This window comes from Athalia rosae, chromosome 1 (genome assembly GCF_917208135.1).
Source record: "Athalia rosae chromosome 1, iyAthRosa1.1, whole genome shotgun sequence".
Classification (NCBI taxonomy): Eukaryota; Metazoa; Arthropoda; class Insecta; order Hymenoptera; family Athaliidae; genus Athalia; species Athalia rosae.
The window spans coordinates 764,343-790,219 of NC_064026.1; the positions used below are offsets into that span (position 1 = coordinate 764,343).

Genomic DNA, 25,877 nt, shown 5'->3' on the forward strand with positions numbered 1-25,877 from the left:
TTCTTGCTTCTGCTTTTTCCGCTTTATTTATTGCAATGCCATTTTCTTTGCCTTCGCTTTTTTCTCACCTCCACCGCCAGATTGTAATCCTTGATGAATTATTTAAGACAACCGCTCGAACGATACCTGACCTTCGGCGAATGACGAATATCCGATGTCGGATTCGAAGAGGTGGCGACCGTTCGTCAAATATGAAGCGATCGATTTCCGCTCGCGATATTCGCAACTTGTACAATCACTGAACTCGGTTTTGTTCCCCCATCGTAGATCGATGGAGAATGAAAACTTGAGACAACAAAATTCCGTTCTCTTTTCAAATATTACGTTCGTTTAAACTTTCTCGATTACCAAGAAAGAATTCGACCGGTCGATTGAAATATTGGAATATCAGTTACGTCGGATAGAACGGCGCACCATACGGTCTAGCTGACTGGAGCTAGTCTGAGGCGGACGCGTTTCGAGATCGACGAAAACATGATAAATCATTCCGATTGTCACGAGCCCCGAACGTTCGCGTGTTCAATAATTCGGGGAGCCACCGGTGGGTATACACGCGTGAATGCAGCCCGGTATACGAATCGAACGCTCGCGATAGACACGCGGCGCTTATATTCATCCCCTTCAATCGCCCGTGCAGCTGCAAACTGCGATGAAAACGGTGGAAATTCGAATTCAAAACTATCTCTTACAAGCGTACGTTTTAAATCTAGTTGAATTCAATTTTACAAAATATATTTATTTTATTTTAGGTTTTCCACCAATAGGTGATAAATAATTAAACGTAATTTCTCAATTTCACCCAAACTTATAATAAATTGTTCCTCCTCTTTTTTTTTTTTTTGTCAAAGCAACTCACGATCGGCAAGTCTCGCGACGATCGATCTCCGTTCGGGATGACATCGTCTTTCGTTTGACCGCACACTTATAATTTACGGAGTAAAATTTGAGACGGACCAGCACGTAGCTTGAATTCGACTCGCAGATATTTTTGAACGTCCTATGCCAGAGTCGTAGCGTTTCCACGTGCAAATGGCGTAGCCGGTCACCGGTTGTCGCCTCCTCATTAAGGAAGTATTAGAGTAATCCTGTCTTCTGAATGGGATCCCCGGAGGATTGCGATTTGACATACCGAGTAACGATTCCAATTCGGAGAAATGCGTCCCTGCGACAGTAACGTAATCAAATCTAATCTCATTTCAGCTAAATGTGTAAGAGGATTTTGCTAATGATCGATTATGCAAGGAAATGTTGTAGGATCGCTCACCGAAATTATTCCCGCCGATGTTAAACGGCGAAGAGATGTAGACGAAACTTGAAAAAAAAAAAAAAATTCAAAGTTGGATTTGCTTGGTAAACCCGAAACGTGATGAATTATTTCCGATACCCATACGGCAGTTTATTCAATTAGACGCTTTGTATACGATTACAGCGACTGGCTGTAATTTGGAATTTTCATTCCGGTGCTGAAAAAAATATGACGACGATACGCGCGAATAAAATGAAAAGATTCGTACGCGACGCGTCCGAAGTGTCGAAAGGGTGTAGATGTTATACGTATGCCATGAGCGAGGACAAATTATGGCCAAAATATTCGCCCACGGTTCAATCCGGGCTCACTTCCCGCAGTATGTGGTAAATGGTGAAATAAATTACAGGCACAGCCTCATCAACTGTGGGGTCGAAGACGATGTCACCCCATTTTAATCCTCGCGCAGGACGTGGCGAGGTGCTCCGCGCGAAGCCAACCCTTTTTATCCTCCGCCCCGCAACGCGGTGCATTATCGGTAAAAGATTCCTTTTTTTAGAATGATCGATATCTCATATAGGTATACTTCTGCGCCTCTGATTTTTCACGAGTTATCGCGAACGGAGATTGAAGCTGCTGACGCTTTAATGGATGAATTCGGAGTCAGGCGTCTTGTTTGGGTGAGCGGGGTGGTATGATTTATGTTCCTACATCTACTGCGAAAATTCTCTCTTATTGGCTCCTAATCTTTCCTCAACCGTATTACAAACTAAATAGAAATACTGGGATTGCCTTAATGATACAAACGAGCTGCGATGCGCGTTTCAGAAAAAGTTTTCGCTCCTGAAAATTTTCAGCAACGTGCAGATCTGGAGGATGAAAATCCACGGTAACGTTCTCGTAATCCCGCTCGCCGAATTAGCCGGAAAACTGGCGTCACGCTGCATCGCTTCGGTTCTTTCCGCTGAAACGAGAAATAAAAAATAATTTTTCATTGGGTTCCGTCGTGACGTTCGTTAGATCGAACGTTTGGCCGAAAAATACCGAATTTCACGTCAACCCTCAACGTATGAAATGCGGGGCAAATGTACCCCAACCGCGATCGACACTCGCACGGTGATAAAACAGGTTCCCGCGCGAAGGGTTAATTAACGAGTGAGCTGGGACTCGATCGAACCTGACGAAAGATTAGCGCCAAATTCATTCGATTGGAAAAAAAGTAAATCCACGTCCTCCTTCTCTCGGTCGGTCTTCACTTCGCTACGGTTGACTTGGTTCTATTTTGTTTCGCAATTCTCATTTTTTAGCATAATTTTTTTGCTCACCGAGGAGAAATTTCACGCGGCTCATCGAAATCTGACTTTTTCACCATTTGTATGTATGTATATAATATATGGACGAGAAAGCCTGACGCGAATCTCGGTTAAAGGCGAACAAAGAGAGATTTGTAGATTTTAGCTCGGCGCTCCTCGTCTTCCATCTCTTTTTTCTTCTCTCCTCTATCTACCATCCGCCGGAGCCCTCCGCGACCTTTTCACTTTGAAGAACAACGGGGAGAAAAGAACGTACGCGAGACCACCTACGATCCGCAACATCGATCTCTGCCCCACGGGTACACATTTGTAAAACCGAGTTTCTGTTTCCAGAGTAAACCGAATGAAAAAAAAAAGGAATCTTAAAAAATCACTTCCTGGAATTCGAAGTCGATGTGTACTATACGTATCGACTCGTATCCCCGGTAATAAATTATATTCCAGCGAACGAAGAATATACGCACCCACGATTTCGTCCAGTTACGAATAAAAAACGGCCGCTGATGATTCTGGTACGGTCGGCACGAGCTAAAATTTCATAGCGTTGCGATGCAGCGGAAAGACGAGGATCGCACACGATACGATGAACATGAGAACGGTTGTTGAGCGAGAGTGCGGACAGGCAACGTTCGTTACATACTTCAGCCCCGAGGGCTAGAACTCTTCAATTTTAGGAACAATATAATCGACGGCCATACAGCAGACCAGCGTAATTATTCGACGTGCGTGGAACGTTATGTTATACGATCGCTGTTTCTTTTGGCAGCCGTGCGAGCAACAAGTAGATATATATATTTCACGATAGATATCGGGGCTTTTCGCGTATTGGTGGTACGTAATCAGGGTTAGGGTAACACGTGAAACTAGGAAAACGGATATGGATACCTCGGCGTTTTCATTTCTGCATAATAAAAAATTGATTTTATTTCCATAAGAGAAATGCTGCATTGCGACCCCTCGAAATACTTCTCTTGCTATTTCGAGGGCATTTGGTCGGTCGGTTGGTTGGTTGGTACCGGTGCCAGCCGGGTCAGGCCACGGTATATATTAGCCACAAATCATACGATTATTTGTTAAAGTTCCCTCGATTCGGTGTTAATAAAACTATTTTATTGCGTCGGTGTGCGCCGCGGGTGCCACGCGAACTAGCGCGTTTCGTGATTTAGTGACTGAGAAAAAGTTTGCAAGTCACCGCGCGGAGGGCTACCGAAGGGGTGAAGTGGGGGAGGGGGAAAATTGGAAAAGGGGGAAGAGAGAATGCGGGTTGTTCCGTACGTTCTAACCCGGACCGAGCGTCTCTTTTCTCGAAATTACCGCTCTCGGTGGACCGATTCGGTGGCGAGACGCGTCGACTCGTTAGCGTTAACGTTAACGCGCGCGTTACCTCTCGCGTTTCGCGATATTTCTCATCCCCTCCAGTTTCACCGCGTACACGCGTAATGTCCGAGTGACTGTCCGTCGTCTTTTTGGAACTTCTATTCATGTACGACGAGAGAACGGTCGATGCGACGCTGCCTAGGCGTCTCCTCGAATAATTAGTCTAGTTTTATCGGGAGTACAATTTGTGAAGCTTCGTGGTTATCGAAGCCTCGACGGTGTTACTTTCTTCGCTCTTATTCAAAGGAACGTCGCCTCGTAGTTACGTCGTCGATACAGTTCCCATTTTCCATCCTCCTTCCTTGTATACGTGTTTATTTATTATAATATTTTTTCGTCTCATTTTTCTTTTCGCTTTTCCGTCCCATTACCCAGTCCTCTCTATCCTCACTCTCGCCAATCTCATTTGAAGGCAGGTTTCTCCGCTGGGTACACGTCCAACGCTTGGACCCGCTTTTATTTCCCTTGTAATATCGTCGTCGTCGTTCACGTATCTTGCCACCCCCCCGCTGCGGGGTTTCTTTCAAGCCTACTCGCTCTATTCCACGGCATCCGCGAGAAGGTTATTTAATAAGGTCTGTAAAACAGACGAGAAGATATTACGTCGTGCGAGAACACTAGGTGAATGTCGCAGCCGATTCGACAACTTTTATTCAGACATTTTTCACGTTCGTCAACCAGCGGTGTTCATTCGAACGGTAATTCCTGTCAAAGAGATGTAGGTACCGAAAATAAAATTGCCAAAAAAGCGACGAGGACTCTTATGAAATTCTTCGTAGAGATAAAATGAAATAATTCGACGTATGTTATTCGAATATAGAGGCGGTAGAAAAAAATCGCATTTCGAATAATTAGTTTTGCCAAGTCATCTGGAGCGAGTTACTCGTCATCGCGGCCATCGGACCTTCGACAACATTCGATCCCGTCCACCTACAATCGACGCTCCCTCGGATTCCCCCACGATCAGGAATCAAACGAGGTGGCGTACTTACGTACACTGCGAGTGAATCGGAACGTACGACTTGTCTCGGGCGGTGAGACGGAGACGGGTGAGAAGGGTGTGGTCGGGATCGAGGGTAGGCGACGCGGGGGGTCCGGAGGTACGAGGGAGGAGGGTGAGGGATAGGTGAAGAGGAGGGTCGAGAACGGGGTGAAAGTAGTAGGTAGGGAAGGGACAGGCCTGGGACTAGCTCGTAGGTTGGGAGTCGTTGTAAGTTTTGATATATGCGCCGACGTTATTTACGATCGCATAAGAATTAGCTCAGACAGCCACCCCCGCACTCGACAAAAACGTCTCCGTTACGGGTATATGTGGCGTACCTACCGCACACAAAGTATACTTAACCCAGCCATTATTGTTCGTCGGCGGTTTGTTAGTTTATATAAATAAGCCTCAACGAGCGTAACCCTCGAATGCGAATACATTTGATCAATCTCTCGAGAATATCAGAGCTTACGCGAATACTACCTACGCTTCGCCGCTTCCACCAGACTATACACCGTCGAGTGTCTGCGCCGAATAATTATCGAGTAGATACAGAATCGCTGCGGAAGACGCGGATGTGGAAGAGGCCCTTGGCCAATCGCGCGGAATATTGTTGTACGTCTAATAATGAAATTTCAATAAAATGAAACGAACTTCGCGAAGTCTGAGGAGAAATGGGAAATCGCGGGTAGTGACGAACAAAATTACGATAGTTCGATTTTACGTTAATCAACGAACGCTACTGACGACGAAGCGATATAGCGCCGCGTGTCGACACGCCGAGAATTCATGGCCGCTTCAAATTAATAGCCAGGAAAGTTATGCCTCGGAGACCACCGACGCGCTCGCTGCCGATTTAACGCGAAACATTTCGGGAGCCGTACAACGGGTTCGATTCAATGATTATAGATAGATCCGGAGATCGATTGCCGATGAGAACGCCGAATCTTTTTGGGGCGTGTTATTCGTGGACAGTTTATGCCGTGGAAGGAAAGAATGAAATTCAGAAATTCACGTTTATGATTTTTTCACGGTGAGCGATGCCTATTTATATTCTCGTCATCCCCCTTCCTCCCCCCCCCCGCCTCACTCACCCTGGCTGCAGTTTATTATTATTTAACTCCCCGGAGAAGTTATTACCGCACGGAGTTTTCCCAGTGGCTACCGGGGGCGTGAGCGTTGAGATGCATTTTTACCGTTATAGCGGACCAAAGTTATATGCGAGAGAATCAGCAGTTGTGCAGATAATAAATCAGAACTCGGGAGATTTGTTACCGTAATTCGATATAAGTTTTAGATACGAAATTGTGGATTGTAAATTGTAAAATATAAATTGTAAATTATATAAACTGAAATTCAGATTTCATAAATATATATATATACAGACACACGGAGCCTTGGCTATGAAAAGAAACCAGAAGTGTAATTTCGGATTCACCCCGTTCCACGTTTACCGAAGAAGAAAGATAAAACTACGCCGTGGAAGATTTTCTATAGGCTCCGGATTGTTTTTCGTTTCGATACTCGTGCCATCGGGTCCTGAATTTTTGATTATATTTCTTGATTATTACGTTTCTCCTCCGACGCCTCCACCGCGCCGCGCCGCGTTCAATATCATCGAAACGGGGGGGGGGAAAAGGATACCCGTGAGATTTGGAGAATCTAGAGCCGCGATACCAACAGCTGGACAATAGATACAAGGAGAAAAGGAAGGGAGGGCCTGGCTCACCTTCGTCCACGACGAGGAGAATCGTATCCGCGCGCCCCTCGGTCGGCCGACAAGAATATCTCGCTGCGTCGACGGGGGTCACTCCGGCCAAGGTCAATTCGGACACCGTCTGAGCCGCTCCTTTTTCCGTTTCTACGCTGATGCCACCCCTGGCAGCCTAGAAATCGTAGAGGAATTTAAGAAGGAGACATATTTGTACCTGCGAAATAGTTCACGTGATCGCGACGCAAACGTTCAACGAAGAAATGTACGAAACGTACGATAACACGCGCTACCGTAGAAATTTCGGCAGTTTTATTCGATGAAGTTCGCCCCTTTGCACAACACAGTTCTCGGTTGATTCACGTCCCTGAAAGTACCTCGTACACGACCGTACGGGAAAAGAGATCCTCCTCGACAAGGTGAAGATCAACTTAACCGTACAGCGCGTATGTGTATAGATTTTGTGACATAAAGTCTCGATGTTCCTCGCATTGCTGCACCAGCTGGTTTTGACGGAATAAAACCGCGGCCTCCTCGCTCGGCTAACCGTCGTACCTTGCGCGGTAGACGTAACGTACGTACGTACGGATATTTACGCGAGACATACGTATTATATACGCAAGGAGGTAAACTGTATACGAACGTACGAAAAGCCGCATGAGATCTGCTTGAAAGTGATTTCACCGTCTTGAAAGGCGGAACTTTTTTGAATACGGCGTCCTTGTCGTTGGCACCACTCAGCTAGCTAAATTCACCGCCTACTACACGCGGGCGAATAAATTTATTTCATACGCTTTTCTCGCGATGCGGAAAAAAAAGTTTGCCTCCGTAATACTTCCATTGAGACGCGTGCATCAGCGGTTTTACTTCTTTCATCTGTATTATCGCTAACGCTGCAGCTACCATTTCCGTAAAAATGAATAAGAATTCGGTGTTTATTTATTACGTTTTTTTTTTTTTTTCTCAACGGTGAAAAATAAGGAGAACCGCGTTGCAGGATCGTCGGATCGATATCTCGCCGCGATCCGCGTGTCGCCGGTTTTTGCCGTCGGTATTTATGGGATATTGACGTCATATCGGAGGTACGAGCCTTCGAAGTCGCGGCGCGGTAGAGTTCGCAATTTCCGGAATCAAATCCGACGTACGATACCCACGACCGTTCGCGACCCCGCAAGTTTACCTATAGTACACGTATACACGGTACATAGGTAAGTGGAGAAGTTACACGGGAACGTAAGTTTAATGAATCTCTGCAGACAATGAATGGCGAACGGATGCACGTTGCGGCTATAGATCGCGGAACTCGTTAATTTCCGGACTTTCGCGATCTCCCTTTTTCACCTTACACGCGGGAGTTTTTGTTTTCATTGGCGGCGCGCAAACAGGTAAAAAATCAAAAAGCAGCCGAGGGCTAAGGAGATCTGCGCGGCGCGTCGAACGCCTATCTCTATATCGTATCGGAGTGAGTTTAGTTTTTAACTTTTCGTTTCCCGTGATAACGAATGAATCGAGTGCGTACATGCATACACCGTATATCTGGGTAAAGAATAAGATAAATTATACGATTGACTTTCTAATAAAGGTTGAGTGTCAATTTTCCTCGAATTAAAGTGTGATTAAAGTGAAACGAACGCCGTCATTTTACTCGGGGTAAATTGTAATCCGTCGCAATTGGAAATCGAAGATCGGTATTAAATCGAAGAAGAAACCGGTAGCCGGTAGATGAGAAAAAGAATAGCCGAGGTTAAAGAGCACCGACTAGATATAGGTATACTATATGGGAAAAAAGGAGGAAAAAGAAAAGATCTGGTGGAAGGAGAGAGGCGAAGAGAGGAAAATAAAGTAGAGAAAAAGGGGAAGAAGTTTTAGAGTGAGTTAGAGAGTTATAAACAGAATGGAAGAAGAAGCGAAAGAAGAGTGGCGGGGGTTCTCCGAGGAGGAGGCGAAGGCGTCGGAGGGAAACAAAATTTATCACATGATCCTGAAAAAGGGTTTCGCGAACGAGAGGAATCGGTAATTACGAAAGAGTGTATGTACATACGGTAATTACCTGGAATGTTAGAAGTTTGCCGTCCCTAAGCCATTGCACGCCTCTGACGGGCCTGGTCTGGTACGGGGACGTGACGACGCACCTCAGGGTGATCGTTGACCCGGAGGACACCCTTTGCTCCCTCGGACCCATAATGGTTGCCAGAGGTGCGGTACTCTCGTAACCTGAAGACCATGTTCCGAGCAGATTGATTATACCGCGAGTGAAACGAGAAATTACATCGAAGATACATCAATCCTATGAGACGCGGTACGATGCGACCGCCGACGTTCCGCGGGAAGATTAATTCAGAGAATCGAGGATTTCACAGGTTGAACTTACAGAGAACGCGAAGGTCACCCTAATATCATAGGTTATCAAATATTCACTGAATTTTAAACTATCGCCATTCCCCACCCTTTCCATTTGCAGTTCCGCGCTCTACAATCTCGATGCCTGCAGTTCAGACTCACCCATGAAATATGTACAGCCTTTGCAACAGCGTGAGGTATGCGCTGGTTATTAATTAAAAAAAGTGTAAAAAAAAAAACAAAAATCCCTTGCCTCGGTAGAACTCTGGCGAAAACACGGTTCGATCGTTAATTCTAATCAGTTCAATTCGTGTATACCGGGAGATTAATTGAAAATTAATTTACGTATCCGAGTAGTAGCGAACTCGAGACACGTGTAATTGTTCAAGAGACGTCTATAGGGACGAAAGACAATATAGTTTGTTCTAATAAATTCCCTGACTCGAAGTAGCGTAACAATTAACTGTACCCTAATTAAGGGGACCTTATATAGACCTGGAAATTATGTAGCTCCGAACAAGGACTACGCTTGCACGGGGAGAGACGAAGAAAAATATATATATTACGTCTAGACAATTGAGCCCTTTACTCGATTATAATTCATGTTTGTTCGCGGGCGGAGCGTCATGTACTTCCACAGGGCAGCAAAAAAGTTGGAATGTGCAGGTACAACTTATCGCAACGCCTAGCAGATGCACGCGAGTGAGGTAAGCGTTGCGGAACCGCACCTACACTCCGAGTCGGTGGGATGAGGTTTCTCGCGGAGGTTTTCGATTCCAGAGGAATTATATATAAGGTATATGATAATCTAGATCCGGACAGGGATACATAATTCAAAATGGCACTTGGTGCAGCCCCGGTCTAGAATCATTTTCCGTGGCAAGGACTCCTCTTTTATATACGCCTTTGAGCCAACACGAAACTCTATCGAGATTAAGGATAATCCTATTAGACTTGAATTAATCCAGCGAGTTCCGTGTCCCAGAGAAATATTATACAGAGGAGCTGTCGCACCTGTGCAATATAGCGGCAGCGGGAGTAGAACCACGCGGCGCGTTCGTTTTACAGAAGCCGAAGAGGCGGTATTTCTTTTTAACGCCAAACCGGAAATTACCTACGGCTCAAATTCTAATAGAAAATTTACTGCACAATTTTCATACGTGTGCGTGAGTTATTTCATAAAGTCGTATGTTTTACGATCCGAATGGAAGACAAAGAAAGAATCTAGGTAGTATATTATCGAATCGATATGAGGAATGACGGAACAAGGACACCCGCGACAGCGTGGGAAAGATAATTAATTCGGCGGAGCCAAAAATAAATTGCGAGGCTCGCCCGCTTCGGCGGAAGTTAGTTTAATTTCGTTTTTTTTCGTCTTTCTTCGGTCCTCCGGTAACTCGGTTTCCTCTGTTCTACCGATCCTCTTATAAAAATGGATTGTCGGAGCGATAACTTTGGCGATTCTATATAGATTACACGTGGGTATATTATATATTTACGCGCTACGCATATAATATGTCAACTTGAATTCCCACGAGTTCTGGTATATAAATCCTTGATAACCCACGACTTTCGCAGACTGGATGTTACAAATAATTCATAAATTAATTCCATACCCTGAGCATGAGGTCGCATGGAGCCCTTTGCTCGTTGAATATCACGACTTCTAGGGTATGTGTGTGTGTACTTGTACTATTTACCCATCTACGTGTACGTATGTACATCTAGGGGAATACGCAGAACTCAAAATAATTACACATTCATCTACGCCGTAATAAGCGGTTCCCGCAATAAGAATAGGAAGATGAGAGAAAACGAGTAGGTATTCTTTGAATTAAACTTTGCAATTTTTCTCCACTTCTGTTTTTACCGCGTCTTCCGCAATCGGTTATGTACGTGTGTACTTACTGATCCGAGTCTGCTGAGAGTGCGGCTCGTCTTGGACATCCGGTTTGTCCGGATCTACGAACGAATGAAAGTTTAAAAAATCATACCCGCGTCGGAGAGAAACGCTGATTATTATTATATTTCTAATATTACTGTTTTACTACCTCTGACCGAAAGTTGAACGGCGTACATCATCTTCGGCTCGGTATTGACCTGGCACTCGTACCTCCCCGAGTCCGAACGCCTCGCGTTGTCGAGTCGTAGAGTCCAGGCGTCACTTCCCGGCGAGTGTTGAGGGCCAAATCTTGCGTCGGAACTGAAGGCCACGTCGTCGGACGTCAGAATGTGAAGATCCCTGCTCCGGATCCACGATACCTGATTTGAGACGAATGAAATTTTAAATTTGAAAAAAAAAAATCAAACCGGAACGATTATGCATTTTTCTTTCAATCGAACGCAACGTCGTCGGTCGGAGGTACCTAAATTTCTTCGATCGGCAGGTGGTTTGAAAACAAGTGTATAAAAGCTTCGCGTAAATTTCTTTATGGGGGTGCTTTTACTCCGGAGTGTGAAAATCTCGTTGAATTATATATAAATCTTGTAATTGCGCGACCGACTGTTCTCTTTCTTCGCGGTAAATATATATTTGTATAATATCAGATGTGATTCGTATAACGGCTGCTGCATAAAAGAGCCCCCTCAACGTCGCTCGGCGATATATAACATACAATCGTCGGGCGGCTTTTTAAATCGGAACGAGGTGATTTTGTCGTATTTGAGGTAAAACATTTTTCATTGTATTTTACAAATAATGAATTATTTCTCGTGTCGCAATACTGTCGCGGAGAGTGACGGGTCAACAATGAGCGAACCTTGGATTACGAAATTAACGATCGATCCGTAGTTCACAGAGAAAAAAAAATGGGGGGGGGGGGGGGGGGAAGAGGTATAAAAATGCCAAAGCGATTATATCCGCGTTGCATTCGAGCGATAGGTACGTTTCAAATTATCCGATCAATTCGATCAACGAGCCGAAAACTCTCGTCAAAATGAAAATTGATAAAGAAATATTTTGTTCCGCTGGCGGGTTATCTACCGCGAGAAAAATTTTTCAGAATCATTCGCGATAATCGATACCCCGCGCCGTTACATCCGGGTAATTTCGAATTTCGGGATGAAAAATGTTTAGCAATTTCGCGTCGAACTCGCGAGGGAACACACGTGAATATTTAATAAACTGTGTTATCAGTTCGAAGATTATACGTACGTGGGCGTACCGACGTCCGCCGTATCGCGCGTGCAAAATATACTACGGTGAAAAGCCGACCCAGTTGTGCAAAAATTCAAAAAGTGCAGGGTATTACCGATGTATTCAATTCACGTTTCATCACTGTTTCAGTTAAAAATATCTACGAACGCATGTACAGCATGCGAAAATACATCGCATTTCTCCCCGAACAATCCCATCGTCATGAACTGCAAACGTATGTGGGTATGGACCGCCGCGGCACCTGTACCGGGTATACACGGAATGCATGAGATCCCAGAGGAGAGTAAAAATGTGCATTATATACCGTATACGAAATTTGCATCATCGCGGCTTTTCGCGTCAAGTTCCATCGCGCTTCTGCAACGTGAGCGGAGCCCACTTTCACGCGACGTCACATAAATTTCGAATCCATGCAATAATGATCTGCGTGTTCGCCTATGGATGAATTTGATACGCCGGATTTTGGATGCGAGCATTGCACCGCGTCGCGCGTTGTCGCTCTAGCTTCGTTTGTTCGTTTACGTATTCCGAGGAATTTCTCAAACCTACCGACCAAATTGACGTATCTTTCGAAGCGATCGGGTTATCGACAAATTATCGTTTTTCAGATCACAGAACTTAGGACACACCTCGTCTTTCGAGTTTCGATTGGACAAGATTTTTTTAGGAAAGGATTTTCCAGATTAACGTAACAAACCGACGAAATAAGTAACAGCGAAGTCTTTTTCCGGATACTTCCAAACTATTATTCATTCAAACCGACAAGGCCGTCGCTTTTATAGGTGAAATCTTTTGTTTTCCACCCCTAAGACGGCTCCTAGGGCACCTCTCGACGTTGCGCGCAGTCACCGGCAGCTAATCGACATTTGTTTCAAGTATATCCCTCGATTACAGAAAGGCGCCGAATTCAAAGGGAAAATGGACTCTTTGCTAATAACCATCTCTGCTCTCTCTCTCTCGGGTTAGGTGAAAGCTGTACGGCATAGCTGGGTAAGGTGGCTGTAGAACCAAAAAGGTCTTTGAAGGTAAGAACGATGTTCGGAGGTCGTACCGCGGAGGAGAGATTCGTTCGAGGTTAATGGTTACATAAAAAGGGATCCTAAAGTCCGGAATGCCCTCATAAATTGGAAAAAGGATATCCGAAAATGAAAAGGGATAAAAATCATCCATCGACTCGCGGGTCAGAGCTTCGCCGTTATACCTATACCGCGCTACATCGCCATTGTTTTCCTACCTCGACGAGACCGACGCATTTTCATCTCCCATTCTCCGCCTAAATATTCAAAGCCGTTAGCGAACGTTGCACTCGAATACGAACTCACATCGTTCGAGATAATTATATTATTCTTATTATTATATTTCAGGGTTCTTAGGCTGTCAGGGGCACGTGGTGGGCAATAGAAAGTAACGAAGCCTGAAAAAAAGGGGGAAAGGGAACGGAAGGGTGGCGGCCGGGGGTGAGAGGTGGCAGTGGATGCCTCGCTGGTAACAGTGGGTAATATCGGGGCACGAAGGAGAGTCCACTATCTTAAAAGAATTCTACCCTTGGCTCCGGTAACCGTGAGATATACAGCGAGGACGGAGAAGGTTGGAAGAGAGGGTGAATCCAGAGAGCGGAGAAGAGAGAAAGAGCACGGAATATAAGAGCGTCGGCGGTACAAGCAGCAGCGACTCCGGGGTAACACGACCACACGCGCACTCTTTCTTTCCTTCAATTTTCCTCTCCTCTTTCCCTCGCGCAGTTTCATTTTTTCTCCCGTACCAACTCATCCTCCTGCTCTACGAGTCGCAGTCGTAGCAGATGAAAGCGGTTATGTCGTCGCTATTGCTATCTTTTGTCTCCTACCCCCGGAGCAGCGCGCTACCTTCTACGAGAGGTTGGCTCGCCGCACCGCCCCGTATACAGCGGTACAGCCGATCCGATGCCCTCCTTCCGTTTTTCCAGTTCCTCCTTTTTGGCGACCTCAAAGCCGGCAGCTAGTTCTATTTTGGACTTCCAACATGCTGGCGTACGACCAAATACCATATCCTCCCGGTTCCTCGCCGAACGTATTCCAGTCTTTAGTGTTTCCCATAGAGTCTCGGAGTTCCGGACTCCCGCCGACCCCCACGCACCCCGACTTTCTTACACAATAACCTCCGACTCGCTACCTTACGACTTCGCTTCTTCTCCTCATCCTCTCTTTTCGTATCCTCCTTACATTCTAATGCAACGTAATCAACCTTTGAATTTTAATGCGCCGAGTCGCGAGCCAACGTCTCAAATTTTCGTATCGAGTTGTCTCGAGATTAATATTCCATTCCGCGCATTCTCATCCGATCCGTGCGGAGCGGCGAGGGTCAATTACGCGACGCGGAGTGTCCGTCGCCTCGACTTGGTCGGCGTAGGGACAAAAGGCCATCGCAACTCCCGATCTGCGCTCCTTATCGGTGGATCCGTCTCTTCATATTCCCGCAGATAAAATCCGCGCCTTTTGCCATTAAGGAAAAGCATATCGGGCATCATCCACGTTATGCACTCGTCAACTTTGCGACGCTCGCTTTTCCCGTGGAATTCCTTTTGAACTACAGAAGCGAGATGATTACCGAGAAACATTGCGACAAGTCACATCGATTCCCGAAAATGATAGATATACCGCCGCGTAATCTGGGGACATAGAATTTGTTCAAATGTAATGAAATTCTTTCGCGCCCCCCTATAACGTTTCGCACGTCCGTAAGAATGTTCGTCAGGGATTGGGATGAAAAAAGAAATTCATAGCCCGCGGTACGCAGCTTTTAACGATGGTAGTGCGTCGATGATATTCCTAAACGAAATCCGAAAATCGCCAAATAGCTGCAACCGCGGGTCTAGACCAATCCATTTTGGATCGCATCGGCGAATGTTTCACCTTTTTCAAAGCCACGGTATAAACGAAACGCTCGGGCACTATTCTCGGATGTGGGACAGCCGCGAGCCAAAAAAGCTTGTGCTTTTATATAGCGCGTAACGTACAGCGACATGGAAAAGCGCCGCCGTCACGGTATAATGCGCTTACAACCTTTCGTTGGTATTCTTCTTCCTCTTATTTTGCACTCCCTCCGGTTTCTGAAAAGCTGTCCGTTTCACGACATCCACCAATTACCCTGCCAATCTCTAACAGTGCCGTTAATAATTATCCCGTTGAACGTCGTACTCGCCTCACGCTTCGCCATTTCCATGAAAATACATTTAATGAAAACCGACTCAACTTTTATATGTATACCAGTTGCCTGGAATCCTCAAATCTCCGTTGAAATGAAAAAAATTAGAAAAAAAAACGAACCAAGTTCTTCTGTTTTTCCTACATTATTTTGTTTACCAGACTTACGATTAAGCTCAAAACTTCCGAGAGTTCAGAACTCCTAAAGGCGCGACGAGGTAATCGTGACGTCGTAACTATGGCGACGGACTACCGCGTTAGATTTGGCACAGGTCGCTCGCACGTCGCGTCGAAAGATATTAACATCGCGAACAGTCAGCGCGGGATGAAACATGATAAACGAACTGGCGTATAACCCACCCGACCCACGGCGGAAATACTCGCGCGATCGCTAAATGAAATAAAAATGGAATCGACCGGACGAAGGGTGGATACATGGAAAAAGGGCGAGGAGGGATGACGATTCGGCGATCGCATCAGACAACGCGACCGATTCGTGAAATCGTTCGTTTGTCCGGGTCGGATGTTATTGTTCCGAAAAACTTTGATTGTCGACGCTCCGTGCGCGGTACGTACGACGACACGAGGCGTCGCATATCATCGATCATATTCGTACGGAACGATGCGTTGCGGTGCGTCGCGAATTCCTCTGGTTCGAGAAGCGCGTGTTCGAGGGTCGGCTTATTTTCTTCGCAAACTAACTTCATTAGGACATCAAAGAGTCGGGTGGCACCGGGCGCGAGATGAAAACAAAATATAGAACCGTTCCCACTCCGTGAAAATTGCAGCGGCGGCGGCGGCGGGGCGAGGGACGAAGGGCGGGTACGAACGACGATAATTATACCCCGGGGAACTATAGGTAGATACAGAAACGACTCGAAGAACGCCGAACCTCCGGAGCGTCCCGAACGTCTCGAGCGGAGCGAGGCGTTCGGACACCGGGTGCTGGCGCCGGGTCTCGCCCGTGCCTCTATACCTGGCCGCCGCGGTCCTCGACGATCCCACAAAAGAGACCCCGTCCGTCCGACCGGCGCGCACCTCGTCCGCGAGTACCGCATACCAATGAGGGGACCCGGCTCACGACTCTTCAACGAAGAAATAGCTGAAAACTTCTACTTTCGTTTTCCCGGCCCGGTGTCACGGCGACCGCCAGCCGGACCCCGTTGACGTTCGATTCTTCTTGGGACGAGAGCCGCGTGACCGTAACGAGCGGCGGTCTCTTCGTTTTTCTATCTATTAGGGGATTCGAGCGGCGCGAACGGATCATCGATCTCTCGGGGGATTCCGGAGGGCGATAAGCATACAGCGGTACAGGTATATCATATCCCCGCAATCGCACGGCAGAAATGATTTTATCCCCTATTTTTATACCGCTCGGGAAAATCCGGGATTACTCGAAAGCGACCCCGAGACCCGAGACCTTCGCCGAGATCTTCGGTTATATATCCGCGGATGGACGGGGGCGCGGCGACGGTGAGAAAGGCAGAAATCGCAGCAGTGGACACCCGAAGCTCACTGATCGAGTTACCCGCGCTATACCTCCGTCCTATAACCTGATTTCTATTCGACCCACACCGAGTTCATTTATAACTTCATTTTTTTTTCCAAGAGCCCGATATCAAACCGAACGCTGTTCTCCCGCTGGATATAAATTGACGCCGATCCAAGCAGGGCAGCCCACACCCTCCCCCGAACTACCCACGTCCGTGTTTACCCGCGTACACGTCGTACGTGCACACAACTTCGCGCGGCAAACTCTCCACCGAAACTCGAGATGACCCTCTACTCGTTCGAAAAGCATACTCCGATATTAAATTTTCGATACACGCTGTCATATTTTTGCTTCGTTAGGTAAACAAATAGAAAAAGGGGGAGCCGCGGAGCTTTGAATCAAGAAAATCAATGTCCCTCGAAAATTGGTGTACACGGGCACGATGATTCGATATCACTCGGCAATTATTTTACGAATAATAAATTTCCCGCGGCCAAAAAGTTCGTACATCGTACGCGATACCGTGAGGTATAATGAAATTTCAAGGGCCCCCCCCCCTTACGCCCCGACATACTTCGTTCCGGTAGCGTTTACAATATTTACGCAAACGACCCCCGCCCCATCACCGCGGGGGGATATAAATTACCGTAAGACGTAACGGATATGTACAAACTTTTCTGCGAATTTAAGGAAATAAGCCATCGACGGCATTATTCGGTAATAATACCGTTTCGAAATGAAATTTCCGGAGGGCTGAAGCCGGCTGAGTCGAGGCCTCTCCTCGGATTCTTTTGAACCGAAACATTTCCAAGTGCTATCGAATAATTACTACCCAACCCGGCTGTATTGTATTACGCGTATAAATATTTAATAACAGCTCGAGAGGAATTATCGTGGCGATGAAAATATCTCCCGTCAATTTGGCGTCCGGCATCCATCCCACGGCTGACCGCAACCCTTCCCCAATGACGATCGTGATCCCACGTCACTCGAATCGCGTCCCCCCCCCCCATCGTCGATTTAGCCACGTATCCCTAGCAAGGGCGGAAACCGACCGGCGCGAAGGACAGCCGAACCTGGAGGAATTTCTATTTATCAGCTATGAAATTTGAGCGGTTACGATCCCTCCGTGACTCGCAATCGGAAATGCCCAACGCCGGCAACGCGATCGTCCGACCGCGACGGAGGGTACCGGAGTCCGAGTTTCGGCGAAAGATCGAGAAGGAGAGGCGAGGGCGCGAGATACATTATTATGCTGCGACCAACGGGATTTACGCTATACGCACGTCCCTCTCCTCTCTCTTTCGCCTCAGCTTCTATTTTTATTGTTATCAGTTCCCTCTTTCGTCGCACCCGCACCTCCGCCCGGTTCCCGCCAGAATCTCTCGGCACTCGTGCGTATTGTCATGTTGATGTCGCGCAGCTCCGCATCGAGCTAACGCTCTCTTTCTTTCCATTGTGCCATTATACGTACATACACTTGTATTCATATTCCTCGCCGTACAACAACTAAGAGGGTCAACAATTGACCTCTCGACAACAATCGTCCGCTCAACTATTTACCATCGGCGGAGGGGGACTAGTTGGAAAGGTAATCTCTGTCGCCGGCGTCGGGAATTCCGATATTAAAACCCCGAGCAAACCGGCTCCCGAAAATACATTTTTTTCCCTCCCGCGCCGTTCAACCCCTCGATTATCGGCCCCCCCTCCGTCAGGCAGGGCCGATTGGGCGCGACGTGTGATCGATGGAACATCTAGCACCGTCGATTTGATCAAGCGTCCGAAATATAACGCGGCGAAGGTTCATCGCATTACTCTTCGGTAAAATAGCCGCACGTACAGGTATACGTACGTACCCGCGCATAGCTTTGCCCGAGAGAACGAAACGATTATTCCGTTGCTGCGTCCGCATTCCCTCGGCGTTGTTGTATCTCCATATAATATTTCGATTATTCCTATACCCGCATCCTCGATGTCGTAACGAGCTTTCAATTACCCATGTATATCGTACCGCGTCCATCGACGGATTATTACCGCGCAACCCTATAATCAAATCCCCGATGGATCCGGCGAACGACCGCCGCGCTTCAAAGAACGTTAAAACAATCGAGCGGTAAGAACAATTTCGAGACGAATACGTCGGCGGTGCGGTTGGCGATGCGGGAACGAGAGTAACCGTTTCACGCGGGACACCTCCATCGGTTTCGGATGTCCTCGGATCGTACGTATATCGACGCGTTATCGCTACCGCGCTTGTTCTACGGAGAGGGTCGCCCGCCCCTCGGAGGTGGTAAACTGTACAGAAGCAGCTATATAATTAAGCAGTTGGTTAGCCAACTGATTTGGCTCGGCACGGGCGTTCGGAGATCGGCGAGCCGTACCAACCTGCAATAGCCGGACGTAAACCGATCCATACCTACGTAGCGCGGTTTGGCTTAACGAACCTCCGGCTGTAGCCGTTCCAGAAGTGCATTAAATATTGGATAAACAGACCGTCGATTGATTTCCCTCCAGGCCACGCGCACCGAACGTTACACCGAAATACCGTGCGATTCACATGCGATGAATTCAACTACCCCGTATTATACCCGTCGTGTGTACACAACGCGTATATGCAAAGCGAATCGACAACAGCGTTACGATATCGTCGTCATCCTCGTCGACGTCGCCGATCATATTTCGTTGCGAGTGGAAATTTCGAACTCGACTTTCTCATTGGAGAGAAAAGAAAGCAAAAAAAAAAAGAATCAAAACAGCGGAGGTACGGAGGAATAGAGGCGGAGGGAAGGTAAGGGCGCTCGTCCCTGTCCATCCTGCTTGCGATGCGGCGCATGTCCTACGTTCGTCGAGTCCGAGGGTGGAAATGCGGGAAATGGGGTTGTTGTGGGTGGATACCGAAGGGAGATGAGAAGAGAAGAGGATATTGGGGATGGCCGATATCCTTTCAATGTGTCCAGCTGCGTAACTCTGTCCGCTCGCTATTCGGTCATTCGCTCCGATGACATCGCGCCTCGCGGTTACCTCGTTTATCCTTGTAATAAGTGCGTGTACCGCGCGCACGCCCGTTCGCGATATCGTTGTCATCGATACCGTTGTCATATTGTTATCGTTATTTCATATATCGCGGATTATTTATGTAGGCGAACAACCCAATTTCGCAGATGAAAGGGGGACGGGAGGGACACGAGAAACGCCTTTTTCGTCTACAGGTATATCTCCTCCGCTCGAAAAAGTATGTCTACCATATCTTTGGTTTTACGGATTAAATCTTGATTTTCCGCCGTATAATCAGTGTGACTGCATTAAGGAGAAACTTTGTCGAAGAAGCGCGATCTCGTAGCAGTTCGTTAAATTTTATTGGCGTCGAAATTATCCGGCGAGGAGAAAAGATGGCGATAGATATACATCGGAGATGAGAGCGCCGAGAGATCGATAACTAGGTATTATCAGTTCTCGTTTATTTTATGCATAGAAAATGAAACAACAGTTCAATCGTCGAAATTCCGATACGCCAGCTGCGCCGCCTAACGAACGTGATATATTTTTTCAAGATTTCATTCGTTCGTTGATTTGATTTGATTTTTAATTTCTTTTTTCCTTCTTTAATTTTCAACCAAACCATCACGGCGACCGTACAGTCCGCGAGAACTTTTTTCCACTTTGAATTTCCGTTGGTATTTCTCAGTTGTATCGGCCATTAATAATATTTTAGCACCGGGAGAGCGACAGTTTCCAAAGGTTTCAACGGCCGGGTCGTCGCGGCATCATTCAAAAGGCTAACCGACCATTCTTCTTCCGTTTTTTTTTTTCTCACATCTTTCCTCCTCCCTTCGCCACCTTCTTCTCGAGCTCGTCCCCCCGCGCGCTACATCTTGGAATCAGAATCGCGCGACGTTACAAATTTACATCATATTTCGTCATTTCATTTTTTTGCACGACACCGGAGTCCCGCACGTCGGGCAAGAGCGGCGGTGCACGCGGCGCGAGATCTCCGAGGATTCGCGAAGCCCTGTTTTATCCGCCTTTGTCCGAACGTCAGTCCTTCGGTTTGTCTTCCGAGACACCGTCGCCCGGCGTAGCTACGGTATTCGTCCTCGCGTTGAAAAGCTCCGGTCCAACAGCGAGGCGAGGCGAGGCGAGGCGGTACGAGACCGAGGGACGCGCGAGGTACGACGAGGAGGGATCCGTCGAGGGGACGAAGGAAACGAAGAGGCGAAGGGCGAACGGGGTGAACGGACGTCTCAGCGGGGCATACCGGGTTAACCGGGGTATATTCCCCGTGGATGATAAATAACGGTATATATCTATACCGTACAACCCCCTGGCGAAGGTATATGGTTCCAGGGTACATCGTAGCTCTGCACGGTAACCGTATCTCCAGAGGTCGGGTAGGGGAAATAATAATTTTTGGAAATAATGTACATGATTTTTTTTCCACTCGCCCCGCAGACGAGGTTTTTTAAAAATAATCTCTCCCTTTTTCGTACACCCCTTCCATTACTCCTTGATTTTTTCTTCGTTTCGCTTTCTTTGTTCATTAATTCTTAGCACCCTCTAACGAAGCAGCAGCAACACAAGGACGGACGTCAAGAATGATTCAGTGAGATGAATCTTCAAAGATATCCCTCCTACCTCCCCCTTCCATCATTTCTTTTTTTTTTTCACAGCCGTGGCGCGAGGGGTGCGAAGAAAAATTGATCATTTTATGAGATAACAAAAAATAGATAGCGAATACGAAAATAAAAGGTGAAGCGGAATATCGTAATTCGGATTTCTCGTCTCGTTTTGTAAATCCATTTAAAAAGTAATTAATCAGGTAACTTCTCCGGGCGCTGCCGAGTTTTACGTGAGTTTTTGATACCGGTGAAACCCCATGCAAAACTAACCGTTGTCAAATCTCCCATGAATTATGCAGGGGGCTGGCGTAGCACCGTCGGAGGCGTCGGACAGGCAGGGAGAGTATGAGAACGCCGCGGCGTGGCGGGGGATCCGTGACAAGGGATGAAAAATAACAAAACAAGAACGCAAGTGGCCCCCCGCCGCGAGAGATGCCAACGCGAGACTCGCGCCCCGTTAGCCGCCAGGTGGTAATTTATCATCCAGTCAATTATTGGATAACCACGACTGACGGAGTTGTAACCGAATTAGTTACCGAAATAATCATATTTTATCAAATAAACAACGACGCGGCGCGACGAAATCTCGCGCGCGAACCAAGCCAACGAATCACTCCAAAGTATACCCGGTCATCGCTTCGCCCCCCCCCCCCGCAATCGATTCGAATTCGATTTTTTCTCTCTGTCAGTCCCGTCGATTCGCACGTCGTATAAATTATAACGTTCGGGTCGGATACGTCGCGCGGGTAAACACTCGTCCGTCAGTTGCCTCTTCTCCTCGGAAGATACCGAGGACGTGGAGAAGTGCAGGAAATTAATTGTTTCCAGTTGATGTAGTCGTGCTTCAGAGTGATGTACCTAACTGAGTATACAACACTCAAATTCCTCGTACGCAATATACCCGACGAACTATACCTATGTGTGAACAAAGCGAAACCCTATTCCCCTGGAATTTCGAGCCGCGCGCTCCTATCGTAAAGAGAACGGGGTAAAAGAAAGCGTGAGAGAGGAACGGGGGAGAGAAGCGTCTTTTCCGTACAGCGATGGCTCAAGTTCTGTTCGCACGACTTCCGTCTAGACCCCCGGCTCCTTCCAATTCACCATTCTCGCCAAGTTTCTCTTCTCTGAAACTTCTTGATTAGGGATTTGATAGTGTTTTTTATGGAGTTACTCTGACGTGAATTCAGAGCCGGTAATCGCGGGCAACTATCTTTTTAAATCTCTCATTACGTCTCGGTAAATTCGCCTGGTCGAACTTCCGACCGAAATTATATACCTCGCAATCTACATTATAGCAGGTACCTCGGTATACCTGCTGCCGCTGTGCTGCTGCTGCGGGGGGGGGGGGGAGGGGGAAAACCTTGAATCTCATCTATGCGTACAATTATAAATATCATTCGAACTCGTTTCGCTGTGTTCGTAGTACCGCTTTGGTCTGGTTTGATTAAAAATTTTTTAAAACCGACAAATATTGGAGTAGTTGGCGGAATTGAAACTGTCTCTACGCGCGTCATCGACTCGCATGTACGCGAACCGACTCTGCCCACCGTCGGACGGACGGACGAATGCGAGAAAATTGAACGAATCGGCAAAAAAATTGAAATTAGGATCACGCGAAAGCTGAACGGACGGATGACTTTCCGAACTATGACGCGATCGTCCATTTTCTCGCCTCTCAAATTCGACCAGTTGTAAATAAAAACAACTGCAAAATACTCGAAGGGCTCACGGGGGGGTTTAGTGTAAAAAGTATAAATGGATCGAAGTCGGTGGAGATATGGGTAAATTATTCCTCGGATAAGACCCTCCTTTCGTTATTGTGATTTTTCTTTATCACCTATACGGAATTCCGCGGATATATACAGCGTAGAATCCGAAAAAGGTACAGCGGCAGCCATTTGACAGCACGTGGGCGGACGGATCGACGCGAAATGAGTCGTCTAAATTCAGACTTGCCTCGTGAAGAGGATCTTCTTCTCTTGACCGGGATCGCGCGAGCCTATACCGGTCGACTGCTGTACCGTAGCTTTCTTTTTTCTCTCTCACTCCTCGGTCGTCGGAGGCGAGGTCGGAGGTGTCCGAGGTAGTTGGAAGAGGCAATCGAGAACGAGGATCAATTCAATCGGTCCCGGATTTTCCGACAGAAATTGAAATTGCAAAATAGTTATTCTCCTTCCCCGTTCCTCCTTCCTCCCCCACTGCCCCATCCACACCCCAATTCACTTCACATTTTATGCTTTTTCAATAGATAAATTTCCTCCCATCGATTCAACTGACAGGGTGTACGTATCCTATAAGAGTGGAGAAGAATAGAGAAAAAAAAAAAGTGCCGGATGATGCGTAAAATTTTTGAATCGATAAACATAACGGGATTCGAAAAAGAATGGGGTAATTATATACGATGGCAGCGATACCGAAGTCACGAGCATATTCGACATCCCCGAAGGGCACATGGTCCGAAGTGAAACCAGTTTTCAGGTGGGGATGTTTTCAGCACTCGATCCCCGAGGGAAGACAAATGTAGCGCGTCCACCGGGTATGAGACGCGTCCTGACGTTTTCTAACTCGAAGAACGTTGTTCGTCGTTCGCCAAAAGTTGATATGTGGCCCTAGACCTCCGCATATGTGTGTTTATGACACAGGTACACGCGCACGTATACAAACGTACCCGGTGGGCACTTACGATGTACATGTGTAGTGTACTTTGATCCTCGGGCGGTTGCGGGAACGGGCAACTATTGACATGCGGAGAAGGAAGGAGGCCGGAGGGTAACGTCCGCCACTAAACTAGGGATTTCCGAATGGTCGTATTTACTACCGAAAGGGGTTCGTGCACCCTCGACCTCAAGAGCATTTAAATCAGCCCCTAGTGCTCCCTTCAAATATATATATACATATTACATACGGGTGTACACCTTACAGATAAGTGATCAACGATAAGCTATCGAATCCATTTTCCCTTCATTTCCGGCGATGCTTCACCCGTTTGCTCAATGTTCGGGAGAAATACTATTATTGCTTTTGTTTTTTAATATGCACGCGACGTAAATAATTGCTACAGGTATAACTGCGAACAATGATTAATTTAGCTGTCGCGAGTGGAATAAATTCTGCGGAGGAGGACTGCGCCACACTGTATATACGTATGTATATGTATAATGGGACATTCGGTTAAAGTTGTCCGTTCGGGAGATGAAAATATATTAAAGGATACGGTGCAGGATATGACGGAGAAAATTAACTAAAGTTTCTCTTCACTTCAACAATTCGTCTTTTATACGCTGCAGGAACATACCTCTGTATAAGTTATTATTCCATACGGACAGAGTCGCATCGGTATACGTATGAAATCTGCACCGGCTCACCGACTCCGCAGAATCTTTGGGTCGATGAATCAAAGGCAAACAATCTGAGCCGGACCCGAGGAACACGGAAAATTAGTTGTGACGTCAAATTCCTGAGTGGGTTAGATCGAGTGAGAGCGAAGAATTATTAACGGTGAAAAGCTATCTCGCTACCGGGGAACAAGGGCGATCGGATTCGAAAATATATTTGTTCGTATTCTACCGAGTTGAGGAGAAGAGCGAGCCGTTGAATCAAACAAGAAAACCTCGCGTTCGTTCTATCGTCGGAATGTAATTTTTAGAAATAACGTAGGCCGAGGACCGATGGAGGAGCCACTCTCCTTGTTAGCGAAAAGCTCTCGCGCCGCGGTACACGGTAGGTAGTGAAGAGTTTTCGCCTCACGGGCTCGACTCCGTCCACGTTTTCCACTCGCTCCGCACGGTCCCCCCTTCGCTCATTTTCTTCCCGCACCTCTCTCGAGGTTCCCTCTTTCCGTTCATCTCTTTTTTCTTCTATTAATTTTTTCCCCGCCGTTCTACCATCTTATGTTTCTCTTCCGCTTTTTCTTCAATCCCGAAGCCAGGCATCGGCTCCGCCCCGAAGACGCTAAACGTTCGCGGAACCTCTCAGAGATTCCCTCGCTTTCTGGCTACGTGCACCTACAGACTCCTCGCAATGACGTTAGCCATTTTTTTGGTTTTACTACGTTCAGCTGCAGCGCTCGTCCGTCATACCGCCGTCCTTCGGACGCCGACGCGAGATAATAGGAGACGCTGCATCCGTCAAAAAAGCTGAGGAAAATATTCCACCCTCTCCGAAGATGATTGAATTTTTCCCAATTAGTTTCTAGCACTCTCGAGTCCACTTTATTTTTCACTCAAAGATTTCTAGCAATCAATAACGTCTCTAGACCGAATATATTTTGGCGCGACTGCAGCGGCGACTGTCCGCTTGATTGCTACTCATAATAAAGTACGCGATGTCGATGAACGAATCGACTTACGCATGTATCTTCTTCTTTGTATAAAAATGATAAGTGGATGAATTTCACGAACAATACTCCTCTCTATACCCATTATCCATTTACGTAGGTATCTGGAATATCTGGTGAAA

General features: G+C 47.0%; 1 protein-coding gene across 2 annotated transcripts in view; it reads right to left on the reverse strand.

Moving 5' to 3' along the window:
- Window positions 1–25,877, reverse strand: part of LOC105693347 (probable oxidoreductase PXDNL) — a 62,654-nt gene continuing 36,777 nt past the window's right edge. For both annotated transcript variants that reach the window (XM_048659706.1, XM_048659709.1), the window contains 5 exons: window positions 11,024–11,234; window positions 10,881–10,934; window positions 8,683–8,846; window positions 6,651–6,807; window positions 1–2,210 (listed from right to left, as the gene is read on the reverse strand). In XM_048659706.1, the coding sequence (XP_048515663.1) occupies window positions 2,071–2,210; window positions 6,651–6,807; window positions 8,683–8,846; window positions 10,881–10,934; window positions 11,024–11,234 (726 nt within the window). In that variant the 3' untranslated portion in view covers window positions 1–2,070. The remainder of the gene's footprint in view (window positions 2,211–6,650; window positions 6,808–8,682; window positions 8,847–10,880; window positions 10,935–11,023; window positions 11,235–25,877) is intronic.